The sequence below is a fragment of the Grampus griseus genome, assembly GCF_964374135.1.
Source record: "Grampus griseus genome assembly, chromosome: 11".
Lineage (NCBI taxonomy): Eukaryota > Metazoa > Chordata > Mammalia > Artiodactyla > Delphinidae > Grampus > Grampus griseus.
Window position 1 is genome coordinate 11,126,138 of NC_139005.1, and position 17,916 is coordinate 11,144,053.

The 17,916-nt window shown below is 41.2% G+C and overlaps 1 protein-coding gene and 1 pseudogene across 2 annotated transcripts in view; both read right to left on the reverse strand.

Moving 5' to 3' along the window:
* Positions 1-16,858, reverse strand: part of PLBD1 (phospholipase B domain containing 1) — a 68,692-nt gene extending 51,834 nt beyond the window's left edge. Inside the window, exon 1 of the mRNA XM_082666605.1 lies at positions 16,628-16,858. Coding sequence (XP_082522731.1) covers positions 16,628-16,730 — 103 coding nt within the window. The 5' untranslated portion in view covers positions 16,731-16,858. The remainder of the gene's footprint in view (positions 1-16,627) is intronic.
* LOC309829335 (hyaluronan synthase 2-like) lies at positions 842-2,632 on the reverse strand (annotated as a pseudogene). Its single transcript has 3 exons — positions 2,618-2,632; positions 1,769-2,460; positions 842-1,589 (listed from the first exon to the last, which is right to left on the reverse strand). The product of its transcript is annotated as a hyaluronan synthase 2-like (transcript).
* Positions 16,859-17,916: the final 1,058 nt, after the last annotated feature.

Genomic DNA, 17,916 nt, shown 5'->3' on the forward strand with positions numbered 1-17,916 from the left:
TTTTTGTACACATAAGTATGAATTTCTCCTCCCAAAGTGTGACAGGTATATTGGCCTTTTCTAAAGAAATGAAAAAAAGTTAAAATATTGAAAGTTTAAATACTTTTTCACAGAAACAAACTATTCAATTTTAAAGAGAGAGAGAGAGAGAAACATTTTATTCTTTCTATCATGAACAACATAAATCAACCAAGCTTCACATTTTGGGTAGAAATTTTTTAAGTATGAATTTTTTCAGAACCTATTTTATTTAAAAAAAAAAAAGGAAGAACAGGTGTATTTTGGCAGAGAAGTAAAATATAAAGTATACAAAATTTGTTTTAAAATTTGCATACAAAATTTTAAAACACAGTACAATTATATAAAAATATAGCACAGACAACAGCCTGTAAAATTTCCTTCGGCCTTTCATTTGGTAGAGTTAAACAGAAAACCCTGCCTTAAAAAAAAATTAGCATCAACACAGTCCATAAGTTAGGTTGTATATGTTGAAAGAACTTTTCCTTGAGCTTCCAAAATCCTCTTCTTCCATGGTTACCCACATAAAGCATGACTAGTGAGGTATATAGGGCAAAACACTGTTAGGTGGATGTACAATAAGGAAAAAGTGCATAAACAAAGAATTCTTCCCATTTTCATAGAAGTATCAGATTAAATGTGAGTTCTTCTTCTTCATGTATCATTTTACTTTGGCAGAATTAAAATAAACCCATACAAATGTCTTTGTTCAAGTCCCAGCAGCAGTGATGTGTCTCCTTTGGTGGCATTATCTGATGCCACAACCATACAGTCCCTAGAGGAAGTAAGGTTTTGTGTGTGTCTGCATCTGTAACTACAAACATCAAATGTAAGATCGTACATCAAGCACTGTGTCATACTGTTGTCCCTTCTTCCGCCTGCCACAGTTTTTGATGAGAACCACATACAGTGTCGAAAACATGACCCAATAGCATGCATAGAGCAATGTTCCAACAATTAAAACTGTCTGTTTGGATTCTGAGAATGGCTTTTTAGATTCCTTATAAATGGTGAAAATCACACCACCCAGGAGGACTGTATACCAAACTGATACTGGAATGAGTCCTGTGAAATTAACAATGGATTTCCTTCCAGATGTGCCCCACCCAGCTTTGCTTATTGTTGCAACTGGGAACATCTTGGCGGGAAGTAAACTTGACATGTAAAACATTGAGTAGAGGGACATGAAGACCATGATGATATTTCCTCTAAGGCAGCTGGCAGAAGATGATTTTATGAGACGCACTAACTGGACAGTTAACCAGAAAAGGAGGATGTTCCAAATTTTACCCCTGTAGAAGAGCTGGATTACTGTGGCAATGAGAAAGAAAGGGAAGAACCCAGTGATGACTGCTTCATAGGTCATCCGCAAGTGATGTTTATGAAACCACATTGCATTGTACAGCCACTCTCGGATGCAGGACTTGCTCCAACAGGTCTGCTGGTTTAACCATCTGAGATATCCCTTAGGTGTTTCAGTAAGGCATTTGGATCGAGCTGTGTATTTTCTTGCATAGCCCAGGCTCAGCACTCAGTTTGTTAGATGCCTGTCATCTCCAAAACCACAATGGCTGCCCATAATTTTTTTTAAATATTTATTTGTTTATCATTTATTTTTGGCTCACGCGTGTCTTTAGTTGCGGCATGCAGAATCCTTAGTTGCAGCATACATGTGGAATCTAGTTCCCCAACCAGAGACAGAACCCGGGCCCCCTGCATTGGGAGCACAGAGTCCTACCCATTGGACCACCAGGGAAGTCCCCTGCCCATAAATTTTTGATTGTACCAGTCTTCCACAAATTCATGCAGTAAGGAGTTTCTGTACATTCCCAGAGGTCCACTGATGCACTGGACGCATCCAAAATAAGACTGACAGGCCCTTTCTATGTTAAAAGCCATCCAGTATCTCACTCTGCTGAGGAAGGAGATCTAGGAATCACACTTGTTTAAAATCTGGACATCTCCCCTGACACCTCCAACCATGGGATCTTCTACAACTTTTACTGTCTCCACTGATGAGGCAGGGTCAAGCATGGTGTCTGAATCACCAACCTGTGCATAATCCACACTTGGTCCCAGTGCTCTGAAAGCCGTGGACATGACTTCTCTTTTTCCACCCCATTTTTGCATGATGCAAATACTCTTGTTGGACAAGACCAACTGGGTGACATGTTGTGAGCTTTCTTTATGTGACTCATCTGTCTCACCAGGACCCTTCATGTGGAAGTTGTTCTTCCAGATCTAAGTGGCTGATTTGTCCCTGCCCATGACTGCAATGAAGATGTCCATCATGTAAAGATCATCTTCTGAATTTCCATCTATGACCATGACAACTTTAATTCCAGGGTAGGTTGGCCTTTTCACAGATTGCAAACATTTCCATAAGTAGTCTGGATCTTCTTGATAAACAGCAATGCAAAGAGTTTTCTCATAGTTTCTGAACTATGAAGAGGCTTTTTTTCCAGGTCTCTCTGACCTTTAAACCATTGTTCATACTTTGCCAGAGTGACCTTTCTAAAATGCAAAACTGATTTGTTTACTTAATTACCCCAAATCTTCAATGGCTTCTACTTCCTAGAATTAAAATTCTTTGACTTACCCTCTTGACATTCATGACCTGCTTTCTGCCTACCTATCTAGTTTCATCCACCACTCCATGCACTTTGTGATCTTGAAACCATTGCACACACAGCTCTCCAACCTGCCATGAGCTGGTCCAGCACCTCTGACTTTGCATATGCTGTTTCCTATGTCTGACATTTTCTCCCTTGTTAAATACCTAGCAATCTCAAAATTGCTATTTAAGACTCAGGAAGCAACACCCCCTTTGTAGGGACTGACTTGCTCTACAAGCTCCATGTACCTTGAAAGCAGGTCTTCTTCCAGTTTTATCACATTGTAATGTAATTTATATGTCTGCCCCTGCTTCTAGCCTGTGAACTCGAGGCCAGAGATTGTTTCCTCAGCACTTGATATGGTGTCTGACCCACAACAGGTGCTCAATAAACATCTGTGAAAGGAAGGAAGACTTAGGAAGAGAGAGAAAAGAAAAAAGAAGAAATGAAGAAAAGAAATGGTATGTAGTGCATTTATTTCTCTGCCTAAGAAACCACTGTACAGCTGCTCAGGTTAAAGACAAACTTATTAAGGTCATCAAAGAGGTGGGAGGAGGCCAGAATGACTCAGATTCTAGGCTGTGACTCAGTGGATGGTTGTTGTATCATCACTGAGAGAGGGAGCAGATGGGAAACAGGTCTGGGAGGGAATATGAGTTTAGTTTCGGACACACTAAGTTTTTAGTGGTTAAGATACTATAAAGCTCAGATTAAATATTTATCTATGGTTATCTATTTTCCACATTCAAAACTGACTCAGTATTTTATCTTTTTTGATGCAAAGATTGTCTATGAAAATTAGCACTAAAATTAGAAACTTAATACTAGAGCATCGTGGCACCTTGGCCCAAGAGGGTGATACACTGGGACTTGGTCAAGCTACGCTAATCAGCTAATGCTGATTATGACCCTTAAAGAATGATCTTGAGCAGGAAAGTCAATTTATTCTGCACTGAGTCATGACCATATTGAAATCCATATTGGATTTCTTTAAAAACGGTAACGTGGAAGTAATGGCACTGATAAACATAGGCAGGCGCAGAATACATGTCAACAGGCTGCTGGTGATGAATGAGTCTAACTGTTACTAAGTCAATTGACCACAGTTGGACAATTGTTGGCATCATCCATAGATATGTCCTTTCTTCTCCTCCCAAATATAATAAGTATGTTTTCCAAACTGATTTTGGGACACAAATGCCACAGCCTCAGCCCCTCTCCAGCTTTTCTCATGCATTCTCTCCCACCCTCACCTCCAGTGAGCTTTGTAGGAAATGAAAAAGGGTGGCTGTTTCACTGTTACTGGTACTACCTACTTTTCTGACCACAAATAATAAACTTCTGTAAATCTGTGCTTTTTTGACACTCATGTGCCCCCATGCATGGAAAAAAAATCTTTTACCCAGTCCTCAAGAGAATTCAATGAGAAAAATTTACTGCTAACACACTGACCAATTTACTTTTTTTTTTTTTTTGCGGTACGCGGGCCTCTCACTGCTGTGGCCTCTCCCGTTGCGGAGCACAGGCTCCGGACGCGCAGGCTCAGCGGCCACGGCTCACCGGCCCAGCCGCTCCACGGCATGTGGGATCTTCCCGGACTGGGGCACGAACCCGTGTCCCCTGCATCGGCAGGCGGACTCTCAACCACTGCACCACCAGGGAAGCCCCACACTGACCAATTTAGCAAATGCTTTGAGAATTAAGCCAAAATCTGAGTTTCTCCTGCTACCCCTAATTGATGTCCTCCGTTCCTCAATGTTTTCTCCATGTATCAACTCTTCCTGGTTGCCCAGTCCCATGCTTTTTTCTGATTTTCTTAAATCCTCGAATAATTTAAGCCTTATGCTTTTCTATTTTTAAAAAAACATCATGTTGTGAGGCGAATAGTGTGGAAAGGGCAATAGCAAAAAGGTAGAAAAATATCACATAATTCTAATCTCAGTCTAGCTCGATACAAGCTCTGTGAAGGCAGGGACCTCTTCTGCTTATGACCCTATATCCTGGGAGTGCTGTAGCTGGCACAGTAATGTTTCTTTGATGAATCTCGTTTAATTGTGTGTGTTCTTGACCCAAAAGTGAAATTTATCTGAACATTCACGGAAGTTAATCTAAAATAACTCAAGTCGTATGTCTTCATGCTTGGGTAAGGAGCCTAGAGGACGTTCAGATGCCCAAGGGACAAGGGCCACGTGTTGATATTTTCTCTAGAGTCATGAAAATGAAAATGAGATTTAAACTTTTTTTTTTTGGCTGCGTTGGGCCTTCATTGCTGTGCGCGTGCTTTGTCTAGTTGTGGCAAGTGGGAGCTACTCTTCGCTGCGGTGCATAGGCTTCTTATTGTGGTGGCTTCTCTTGTTGCGGAGCATGGGCTCTAGAGTGCGGGCTCTGTAGTCGTGGTGCACGGGCTTAGCTGCTCCGTGGCATGTGGGATCTTCCCGGACAAGGGATCAAACCTGTGTCCCCTGCATTGGCAGGAGGATTCTTAACCACTGCGCCATCAGGGAAGTCCCAGATTTAAACATTTTTAACATTAACATCCTTAGAATCAATGCACTTGATAAATATTTGTTGAATGAATGGGAATATTACTTTCTAAAAGCAGAGTATTTTTCTTCTGTAAATAAAGATGAAAGAGGTCCCATCATTTTCCTATTTCTCTCTAAAAACCCAAACACCCAAATTGAATTTCTTTTATTTACCTGTTTATTATAATATTTTCTATGAGTTAATTGTTTTCAGTTGAAAAATAATTCCTAACCCTGTCTTAGAATTTGTAAAATAATCATAAGTGGCCTAAATCACTCTTTCCCATATTTGGAACCTAAGTTTGCTAGCACCTCATTTATGAAAGAGGAAGTAGTTTTCAACCCTGAGCAATACAATTTTTGCCTGATGTAGTCAGTCAGTTAGAGAAAAAAAGAAGCATGAGAAAGCAGAGGCAGAATATGTCAGAGAAAAATATAAAAACAATAAAATTGCAACTTAATCTATCCAGATTGGTTTTAGCTAATAGTTTACTGACTGTGATCCTTGAATTGCTTTTCTCTTTTATGCTCAATGAGCATGGTCATTCAGCATCCCTCTGTGTACCTTGGCTTTGCACCTTTCCTTCTTCGAAAGGGCTTTCAGTAAATTGATACCTTGTTTTAGATTTGCTTTGTCTCTTCATCAGAGTCATTAAGAAAATAACTGATTTATGAATAATCAACCTCTAGGCAGCAAAACTGTAAGTAGGTATTTTAGCTCTCACTCCCTCCAGAAATCAGAGCCTGGGATTGTTGATGAAAGGAGAATTATTTGGGGAAGTGCTCCCAGAGAACAGGAGTAGGGGGCCAGGAGAGTGAAACAGGGAGGGAGGGAAAGCAGGAGGGTGCATTTTGAGATGGTCCAAAGAGGTGTGCAGAATAAGCCTCTGAAGATCCCATCCCAGGGATGGAAGAGGGAGCATTTATCCAACTGCTCCCATCCCACATAGGTCAAAGGGAGTGTTAAATGAGGTGCTAAATCCTTCACTCTCAGGTTTGCACATGCTCCAGTGCTAAACAGTTATGATTTCGGAGGAGCTCTGAGGTAGAAAGCAGGGGGCTCCTGCAGTCTGGCTGAGGTGAGGTGCCTCAGCTTATATACGAGAAACTAGAATAAAAGGCAGGTGAGAAGATGTGAGGTGGGATGAATAATGTGCCTGATACACAAGGCAGGTTGAAAGGGATTAGTTTTTAAAAAAAAAAAAAGAGCTTCAAGGAAACAAAATACTAATACATTAAAATGCTGGAGATTTGCTTGGCTCTGGAATGATCTCTTTCCTTCATCTCCTAAAAATGTACCCATTCTTCATTGCTGGCTTAACTCAGAGTTCTTGCCAAAAGTCTTATCAACAGAAAGTCAACTTTGCCCCATTCTGATTCGGCACCCAGCTCACTGCTCATCTAGATCACTCTTCAGTTATATGTATTTGTGTGTATTTGGTCCAATAAATTTCATTACAAACTTCTTAAGAATGAGGGGTAGCATCTTAAATTTCATTGTATTGGCTCCTTTGGGCTTAACACAATGCTTTATTATATGGCCACGTAAATCCCCAACTTTCACACTGGCTGGAGGGTCACCATTGGAGACAGATTCACATCACATCTACAGTATATTAATTCTTAATTTCTAATTGCAGATTAGAATTTTGATATCTTAGATCTGGTTTGAGTAACTCGACACTACCTTATATTGGAATTGTAGCTGTGTGTGCAAGACTGAAGGACAAATTTCAGAGCAAGCCTGTCTCTCTCAATCAAGAGACTTGCACAATTTTCCCCAAGAAGATGATAACGTATCTGTTGCCTATACAGACAGAGAGTTTCAAATTTTCGACGCAAGTTTCCTCATAATTTCACTACCTCTATTAGTTTCATTTTTTAACCACATTAAGTAAATTCCTGTTTCACAGTAGTACAAAAAACCTACATAATAACATTATTAATACATTTTCTAGCCACATCTTAAAGCCAAATTATCAAAAGATTGTGAAATATAAGTTGTAGGAGCAACTGGAATCTTCTCTATTAAAAAAAAAAAGGTGAAACAAATGCATTTTTTTAAAAAACTCTTAAATGTTAAACAAAATTAATCCCTTGAGATTCATTCCATTATTGTTGCTACTACCTTTTTTTGCTATTTCAATAGTAATGCTTTGAAATTTGGAATCCAACAAAACATAACAGGTGACAAAAGTAAAAATAATGTCTAAATAAGTGTGAAAACTAAAGTTTCTATTTTGCGTGTCAGAACCAAGACCCAAGATGAAGTTCACGTGATAAACAGTTAATATATCATGGAAAGTAAATCACCATGAAATAGTTACTTAAAATGTTCTACGTCAATTTCAATACTGAAGGAAGATCTTTTAAATTTTCTTCCAGAGAAAGTTTTTGATCTTTGCTATCAGATTCAGGACCAGGAAACAAAATTTAATAATAAAGATTCATAAGTACTTCTCCCAGAAATTCTTCTGGAACTTATCTATTTGAAAAAAAAGTTTTTTGCTAAGGTCTAATCAATAAACATGGTGTTACGCTTGTCTCTGCCCTGTCAAAGTCTACAATAAATGTTCAGTCAAAATATGTGTAGGTTAATCTTTATGAGAGAACCTCCCTAAATTTTCTCAAAATATTCCAAACTCCATGTGTCCCAAACTAAAGTCACCCTGTTCCCAGTCCTCAAAAAAGTGCCTTTTCCTTTAGTTCTCACCTTGATAAAGGCAAGAAACATCCACCACTTTGATCTGGAAGTCATCCCTCCTGGCCATTTACCAAGTTCTCAGGCTTTTATCTATTTCCTTTTCTTCCCTATGTATCACTTTAGTTGAATCTCTTCCCATTTCTGGAACTTATCTTGTATACATTCTTATAAGCACCCTAGTATAGAGCTTGGATTGGTTCAAGATGGTGGAGTAGAAGGGCATGCACTCACCCCTTCTTGCAAGAGCACTGGAATCACAACTAACTTCTGAACAACATCAACAGTAAGTCGTTGGAACCAACCAAAAAAGATACCCACATCCAGAGACAAAGGAGAAGCCACAGTGAGAGACTCCACTCTTGGAGGGCACACACAAAGGCCTGTGTGCATTTGCACCCAGGAGAAAGGAGCAGTGACCCCATAGGAGACTGAACCAGACCTACCTGCTAGTGTTGGAGGGTCTCCTGTGAGGGGGTTGGGGGGGGACGGCTGTGGCTCACCACGGGGACAAGGACACTGGCACTGACAACAGCACTTCTTGGAAATACTCATTGGCATGAGCCCTCCCAGAGGCTGCCACACCAAACAGCCTGTAGGCTCCAGTGCTGGGTTGTCTCAGGCCAAACAACCAAGAGGGAAGGAACACAGCCACATCCATCAACAGACAAGTGGACTAAAGTTTTACTGAGCACATCCCTGCCCACAAGAGCAAGACCCCATAAGGTTAACAGCTGATCTTTCAGCAGAAACTCTGCAAGCCAGAAGGGAGTGGTAGGACATATTTAAAATGATGAAAGGGAAAAACCTAAAATCAAGATTACTCTACCCAGCAAGGATCTCACTCAGATTCAACAGAGAAATTAAAAGCTTTACAGACAAGCAAAAGCTAAGAGAATTCAGCATCACCAAACCAGCTTTACAACAAATTCTAAAGGAACTGCTCTAGGCAGGAAAACAAGACAAGGAAAAGACCTACAATAACAAACCCAAAACAATTAAGAAAATGGTAATAGGAACATATATATCGATAATTACCTTAAATGTAAATGGATTAAATGCTCCAACCAAAAGACACAGACTGGCTGAATGGATACAAAAACAAGACCCATATATATGCTGTCTACAAGAGACCCACTTCAGACCTAGGGACACAGAGACTGAAAGTGGGGATGGAAAAAGATATTCCATGCAAATGGAAATCAAAAGAAAGCTGGAGTAGCAATTCTCATATCAGACAAAATAGACTTTAAAATAAAGACTATTACAAGAGACAAAAAAGGACACTATGTAATAATCAAGGGATCAATCCAAGAAGAAGATATAACAATTGTAAATACATATGCACCCAACATAGGAGCACCTCAATATATAAGGCAAATACTAAGAGCCATAAAGGGAGAAATCGACAGTAACACAGTAATAGTTGGGGACTTTAACACCCCACCTTCATCAATGGACAGATCGTCCAGACAGAAAACAAATAAGGAAACACAAGCTTTAAATAACACATTAGACCAGATGGACTTAATTGATATTTATAGAACATTCTAACCAAAAGCAGCAGGATATACATTCTTCTCAAGTGCACACAGAACATTCTCCAGGATTGACCACATGCTGGGCCACAAAGAGAGCCTTGGTAAATATAAGAAATTTGAGATCATATCAAGCATGCTTTCCAACCACAACACTATGAGATTAGAAATAAACTACAAGAAAAAAAGAAACTGTAAAAAACACAAACACGTGGAGGCTAAACAATATGTTACTAAACAACCAATGGATCACTGAAGAAATCAAGGAGGAAATCAAAAAACACCTAGAGACAAATGAAAATGAAAGCACAATGACCCAAAACCTAAGGGATGTGGCAAAAGCAGTTATAAGAGGGAAGTTTACAGCAATGCAATCTTACTTCAGGAAAAAAGAAAAATCTCAAACAACATAATCTTACACCTAAAGCAACTAGAGAAGAACAAACAAAACTTAAAGTTAGTAGAAGGAAAGAAATCATAAAGATCAGAGCAGAAATAAATGAAATAGAGACGAGCAAAGATCAATGAAACTAAAAGCTGGTTCTTTGAAAAGATAAGCAAAACTGATAAACCTTTAGTAAACTCATTAAGAAAAAAAGGGAGAGGACTCAAATCAATAAAATTAGAAATGAAAAAGGAGAAGTTACAACTGATACCACAGAAATACAAAGGATCATAAGAAACTACTACAAGCAACTGTATGCCAATGAAATGGACAACCTGGAAGAAATGGACAAATTCTTAGATGGTACTGGCACAAAAATAGACATATAGACCAAGACTGAACCAGGAAGAAATAGAAAATATGAACAGGCCAACCACAAGCACTGAAATTGAAACTGTGATTAAAAAACTCCCAAGAAACAAGTCGAGGTCCTGATGGCTTCACAGGCGATTTCTATCAAACATTTAGAGAAGAGCTAACACCTATCCTTCTGAAACTGTTCTGAAAAATGGCAGAGAAAGGAAAATTCCCAAACTCATTCTATGAAGCCACCATCACCCTGATACAAAAATCAGACAAAGATATCACAAAAAAAGAAAATTACAGGCCAATATCACTGATGAACATAGATGCAAATATCCTCAACAAAATACTAGCAATTCGAAAGCACAATTCATTAAAAGGATCATATACCACAATCAAGTGGGATTTATTCCAGGGAATGCAAGAATGTTTCAATATCTGCAAATCAATCAGTGTGATATACCACATTAAGAAATTGAAGAAAAACCATATGATCATCTCAATAGATGCAGAAAAAGCTTTTGATAAAAATTCAATATCCATTTACAATAAAAACTCTCTGGAAAGTGGGCATAGAGGGAACCTACCTCAACATAATAAGGCCATATATGACAAACCCATAGCTAACATCATACTCAACAGTGTAAAGCTGAAAGCATTTCCTCTAAGATCGGGAACAAGACAAGGATGTCCATTCTCACCACTTTTATTCAACATAGTTTTGGAAGTCCTAGCCGCAGCAATCAGAGAAGAAAAAGAAATAAAAGGAATCCAAATTGGAAAAGACGTTAAACTGTCACTGTTTGCAGATGACATGACACTAGGCATAGAAAATCCTAAAGACACTACCAGAAAACTACTAGAGTTCATCAATGAATTTGGTAAAGCTGTAGGTTACAAAATTAATACACAGAAATCTGTTGCATTTCTATACACTAACAATGAAAGATCAGAAAGACAAATTCAAGAAACAATCCCAGGCTTCCCTGGTGGCGCAGTGGTTGAGAGTCCGCCTGCCAATGCAGGGGACATGGGTTCGTGCCCCGGTCCGGGAAGATCCCACATGCTGCAGAGTGGCTAGGCCCGTGAGCCATGGCCGCTAGCCTGTGCGTCCGGAGTCTGTGCTCTGCAACGGAAGAGGCCACAACAGTGAGAGGCCCGCGTACCACCAAAAAAAAAAAAAAGAAAAAAGAAACAATCCCATTTACCATCACATCAAAAAGAATAAAATACCTAGGAATAAACCTACCTAAGGAGGCTAAAGACCTGTACTCTGAAAACTATAAGACACTGATAAAAGAAATTGAAGACGACACCAACAGATGGAAAGATATACCGTGTTCTTGGATTGGAAGAATCAATATTGTCCAGATGACTCTACTACCCAAGACAATCTACAGATTTATTGCAATCCCTATCAAATTACCAATGGCATTTTTCACAGAACTAGAACAAAAAATCTTAAAATTTGTATGGAGACTCAGAAGACCCCGAATAGCCAAAACAATCTTGAGAAAGAAAAACGGAGCTGGAGGAATCAGGCTCCCTCACTTCAGACTACACTACAAAGCTATAGCAATCAAAACAATATGGTACTGGCACAAAAACAGACATATAGATCAATGGAGCAGGATAGAAAGCCCAGAAATAAACCTATGCATCTATGGTCAATTTATCTATGACAAAGGAGGCAAGACTATACAGTGGTGGAAAGACAGGCTCTTCAACAAATTGTGCTGGGAAAACTGGACAGCTACATGTAAAAAAATAAAATCAGATCATTCTTTAACACCATACAAAAAAAATAAGCTCAAAATGGATTAAAGACCTAAATGTGAGACCAAACACTATAAAACTCCTAGAGGAAAACATAGGCAGAACACTCTCTGACATAAATTGCAGCAATATCTTTTTCGATCCATCTCCCAGAGTAATGGGAATAAAAACAAGAATAAAAAAATGAGACCTAATTAAACTCAAAAGCTTTTGCACAGCAAAGAAAGCCATAAACACAATGAAAAGACAACCCACAGAATGGGAGAAAATATTTGCAAATGATGTGACCGACAAGGGATTAGTCTCCAAAATATACAAACAGCTCATGTGGCTTAATATCATCAAAACAAACAACCCAATCAAAAAATGGGCAGAAGACCTAAATAGACATTTCTCCAAAGAAGACATACAGATGGCCAAGAGGCACATGAAAAGATGTTCAACATCGCGGAGTTTTAGAGAAATGCAAATCAAAATTATAGTGAGATATCACCTCACACCAGTCAAAATGGCTATTTTCCAAAAGTCCACAAACAATAAATGCTGGAGAGGGTGTGGAGAGAAGGGAACCCTCCTGCACTGTTGGTGGGAATGTAAATTGGTACAGCCGCTATGGAGGTTTCTTAAAAAACTAAAAATAGAGCTACCATATGACCCTGCAATCCCACTCCTGGGCATATATCCAGAGAAAAACATGGTTCGAAAGTATACACACACCCCAATGTTCATTGCAGCACTGTTTACAATAGCCAAGACATGGAAGCAACCTAAATGTCCATCAACAGAGGAATGGATAAAGAAGGTGTGGTACATATATACAATGGAATATTACTCAGCCATTAAAAAGAATAAAATAATGCCATTTGCAGCAACATGGATGGACCTAGAGATTGTCTTACTGAGTGAACTAAGTCACAGAGAGAAAGAGAAACATTGTATGATATTGCTTATATGCGGAATGTAAAAAGAAATGATACAAATGAACTTATTTACAGAACAGAATCAGACTTAGAGAATGAAGTTATGGTTACCAGGGGCTAAGGGTGGAGGGAAGGGATAAGGGTGTTTGGGATTGACATATACACACAGCTATATTTAAAACCAGTAACCAGCCAGGATCTACCGTATAGCACAGGGAGCTCTGCTCAATGTTATGTGGCAGCCTGGATGGGGGAGTAGTTAGGGGGAGAGTGGATACGTGTATGTCTGAGTCACTTTGCTGTGCACCTGAAACTATCACAACATTGTTAATCAGCTATACTCCAATATAAAATAAAAAGTTCAAAAAAAAAGATACCACATTAAAAAAACTAGTATAGAAAGAGCACAAGAAAATGTTTGAGTTCATGCAGAGCACTGTCTTCTTTTGGGTCTAAAACACTAAGACAATGGGAATGAGCTGTAGGAAGACTTAGTGAGTCTCAGAAAGACAGAAAAGTGTTGGGAAATTCTAAAGCAGCCATGGTTAATAAAAATTGCACTGTGGCAAAAATAATCAAGATGACTTCAGACAGTTATAACCAAGGAAAGTGTTTCCTGAAACAGCTGCTTAATGTGCTGGTATGGACCCCAATGTTAGGCCATGATTAAGAAAAAATTCTGTTTTTATAACAATCTTTTTGCAATCCTTTTGCCTTATCAAGAGATCCACGATGCCTTTTCAGAGAAAAGCAATTCCAATGGCTGGTCAATTTTATAGCCCCTACTATGTGCCAGGCACTGTTCCTCACAACAAACTTATAATATAGATATTATTATAATACCCATTTTACAGATGAGGAAATTGAGGCATGGAGAGGTTAGGTAACTGACCGAAGGTCATGTGGTTAGTAAGTATTGAAGCCAGGATTCAAACACAGGCAGTCTGGCTCTACAGCTTCTGTCTTGGAATTCCATCATATCTCTCTAATACTTGACTTCCAAGAATGAAGACCTGCCATAGAAAGAGTGAACATATGGAGCAACTTCCTCAGGGAATCTGGAAACAAGAAAGTTCTCAGAGATAAAGGATCAATTGAGATTGGCCTCAGCCATAGGTCTGCTACATCAGTTAAGGAGACTGAACAACTCCCAGGACTGTATAAACTCCTCGACAGCCACATAAAGGATTAGCCTCTTTAGAGAGGCAATCTGTTAGTCTCACGTGGCACTGGTGAGTCATGGGAGAGTGGAAAAGGAGTTGGTGACCAGGTTTTTGGGCAAGCAGTGTCTGGTAAGGAGGACCCATGGGCTGACTGAAGTGTCCAGTCCTAGTGAGATGCAGATGAATCAGGTCCCCAGCCTAAGAATCCCTGATATTCTTTTATCTTGTGTAGTTTGATTGCAGTGAGGATGTGCCTGGAGCAGGCTACACAAATAACCAGTCTGATAAAAATGAACAACAATTAGTATTTTGATGAATAGACGTGTGTTTATCAGGACAAATCAGCTTCCTTGTTTCTGATCAGCTCTGGAGAACTGGAAAGAATGAATTTCTGGAGTCTAGCCCTGCAAGTTCCAGGGCCAGATCTGGAACCTGTTTTACAAGGCACATGCCACCTCACGAGTCTCTTGGCAACCAACCCACCTCTTTCCCTGGTGACAACCTGACTGCACTATACATACGACTTAGAAAAACTGGTAATTCCCTGGTGGTCCAATGGTTAGAACTCCGAGCTTTCACTGCCAAGGGCTCGAGTTCAATCCCTGGTAGGAGCTGCAAGCTATGCAGCAAAAAAAAAAAAAAAGAAAAGAAAAGAAAAGAAAAATTATACAAGACATCCTAAAAACACATGTGGGGCTTGAAAGTCTGAAAAGATAAAGGCAATGCGATTATATGTCTGAAGTCTTTAATAGTTTGAAATATATGGCTAGGATGAATTGGTAGTTGTTTGCCGATTTCTAGAATAATGAAACTACAACGTAACTTTCAAAAATTAAGGAAGTTGGTTTTGGATAAAGAGGTGTATGTTAGCAGATACAAAATTCATTCCAGGGGGTTGAAAATACAATCCCTTTAGTGTTTATTGGGCACTCGTTAAATGCTGAGTACTGAGCTGGGCATTTCAGAGAGAACATGGAAAGCAAGGGGTAGCAAAGGCCCCATTTTCTGCCCAAAAGTTGTTGGCAGTCCAGCAGTTGAGGGTAAGACAAAGACCCCAAAAGCTGCACTAGAATACAGGTTAATATGGGTGGAACAAAGGAAACAGAGATCGCATCTTTTGAGACAGTCGGGGTGGGCATCACCAGTCATTCCTCAATGCCATGATAAGACGTCTTTCTGGATGGCTGGGCACAGTGCCATCAGGACCAGTTGCAGCAGAAGTGCCCTCACTCTTTGCCTTGACTCCCTCCACCTGGCATGGCTTCAGCTTCTTATTTGGGGAGCTCAGTTTAAGAAGCTGTTTCTTGTTGGCTGATATTTTCTTGAATAAACGGTGCCCCATCTTCAGAAAAACAACATCTCCACCTCACTCCTTAGGCTGCCCCTCACATCTACAGAAACATTTAAAACAATCCCAATAATCCAAAAGAACAGAAAAGGGAGAGAAGATTCCGCCAGCACTCCAGACACAGAAGCCATTTCCATTTCCAGGGCGCTCCCTAGCCTGTCCCAGGTGTGTCCTAATGAGCAGTCTCAATGGGCTAAGGGGTGGCATGGGGACTCCACCACTTCCAGACTGTGCAGGCAAATCATGGGTCAGGAGCCTGGGATTGGTCACTTCTGAGCGCAGAAGCCCAGGCAGCTTCAAAGACTGGAAATATTTAAGAATGATAAGTGGGCAAGTTGCGAAAGCAAAGGTCTTGAAATCTGGACTGCACACACTTGCTGAAGGAAGGTGGAGGAACAAGAACCAGTAGGTGCTTTTAGGAAGGGGTTGCTCTCCCAAACCCCACCCTAGTCTTTCACAAGGTCAGCACAGAAAAGGGATTAGGAAATAAAATGAAATGAATCCTCTCTTAATATTACTTTTCAAGTCTTTCAAGTTTTTTTTTTTTAACTTAATGTTGGTTTTACTCATTGGGAATGAAAGTGACAAAGCCCAAACTTTTTTTTTCTTTTTTAGGCAAAGGGTCAGTGTCCATACCTGTAGGAATAAAACAGTTTTAAAACCTGTTTTACTAAGAGGGGAGTAGTCAAGTAAATGGCCTTTTGCACTTCAGCTCTGCCTTCACTGGCTGTGTATCTTTATGCAAATTACTGAAATCTCTCAGTCTCAAACTTTCTCATCTGTATTATGGGGATAATAAGCCTACTTAGGACTGTAGTGAGCATTATATGAAAGAACACACATCCTTCCGCACGCTGCCTGGCACATATCCAACTGACAATACCAGGCTGCACTTCTCATCATTTTAAACCAAAGTCATTGTCAATTAAGGAAAAAAAAAAAAGTGGCATTCTGGGATCATACCTCTCTATGGTGCGAATAAATATATTCAGATGTCCTTTGGCTGACGCTTTTAGGACCAGCCAAGGCTCAGCAAAGCCAAGAGTCGTGCAGGAGCGAGCCGATTTGTCTGCCAGGAATTCTGGCCAGCGCTTCTTAAGCTCGCAGAAGCACACACCCTATGCCCTCGTCTGGGGCCATCCCCGAGCTCCAGCAGGGCTGGAGCAACCGACTCTGGAACTCACCGAGCGGCATGGGCTCAGCGTGGAGCGCGCGGGCGTCCAGGGCCCCTCCCGGCGCCCCCCGCCCGGGCTGCCCGCGGGGCGCGCTGCTCACCTGCCAGGCCCGACGGCACCACGGCGGCCAGAAGCAGCAGCAGCAGCAGCAGGGCCGGCGGCGAGAGCAGCCCGAGGCTCCCGTCCGGGCTGCGGCGGGACATCGCTCGGCGGCCGCGATCTCCGCTCGGCTGGACCAGGCGGCTGTTGGCAGAGCGGTTCTGCTGCCGGTGGTGGGGCGCAGCGATGCAGAGGTTGGAGCGTCCTTAACTTTCCTCTCTCATGAGCCCGACCTGTTTGGGGCTTTTAGAGGCGAGGAAGGCTCACGTGGCCTTGACGACAACCTTCGCCCTGCTGGGCCCCAGTCGGGGAAGGGCGGGACCTTTCTGACCCTCTAGCGCCCTGTGGGCAGGGCTGGGACAGTTCCCCTGCTCAACTTCTGGGGCCTGCCGAGGCTACGTGCTGCTTTCCCCTCACTCGTCGGGCGGTTTGGCGGCCCTGGGCTGGAACAAATCAGTTCATGTCCACACGGCTAGCCTCTAGGGCCGGCCCCTGGTCTGCAGCAGCTGGGAGGAGACCCCCTGGCCGTGGAGAAATGCATACCCCTGCCTACACGCAGCTCCGATTCTTCGCCATTCTGGAGAGGTCTTCACTGGTCCTTCTAACTCCAGGTCAGTGCCCTTCCATCTCGGGCTGTTTAACCTAAATCCGTTGACTGTTGCTCAAGACTTTGTATCGTTTGCTTTTCTCTTCATTGGCTGGATCCACCACTGGCGAGTGATTCAGATGGGTCTGAAACCAGATATATCTCCAAACCCCCTGTGAAGTCCCCATTTCTGTGCAGGACCAGTTGAAAGAGACATTGTGAAGTAGGCAAAACTATGCCTTGGGTAACATTATGAAGTCGGCAGAGGGTGCCCTGGGTGACACTGTGAAGTAGGCAAAAGGCATTTTATTTATTCAGTAAGCATCTGTTGAGCCCACCTTTTGTGTCAGGTACCAGTGATATAAAGACCATTAACAGCATGTCTATGACAGGCAAGTAGGGATAAAACTGTATAAATAAACAGGTACTGGAAGCTGACGTTATTGCCGCAATAAAGCTCTGCTTAAGGGTCTGTGAGGGAACCCAGCTGGGGGCCTAGACACTCCCTTCTTCTCCATCTTTCTTCCAAGCTTAACTGAAGTGTTAATGGGAAGGGAGGAGAAGAGGCACATTTCCTAGAAGGGGAAGCACATTTCCTAGAAGGGGAAACACATTTGTAATCGCTAGAAAAGATACAGAACAGTTACATCAACTCTCTGCAAAATGTTAAACACGAGTCCTAAGTCATAATTTTGTTTGGTGAC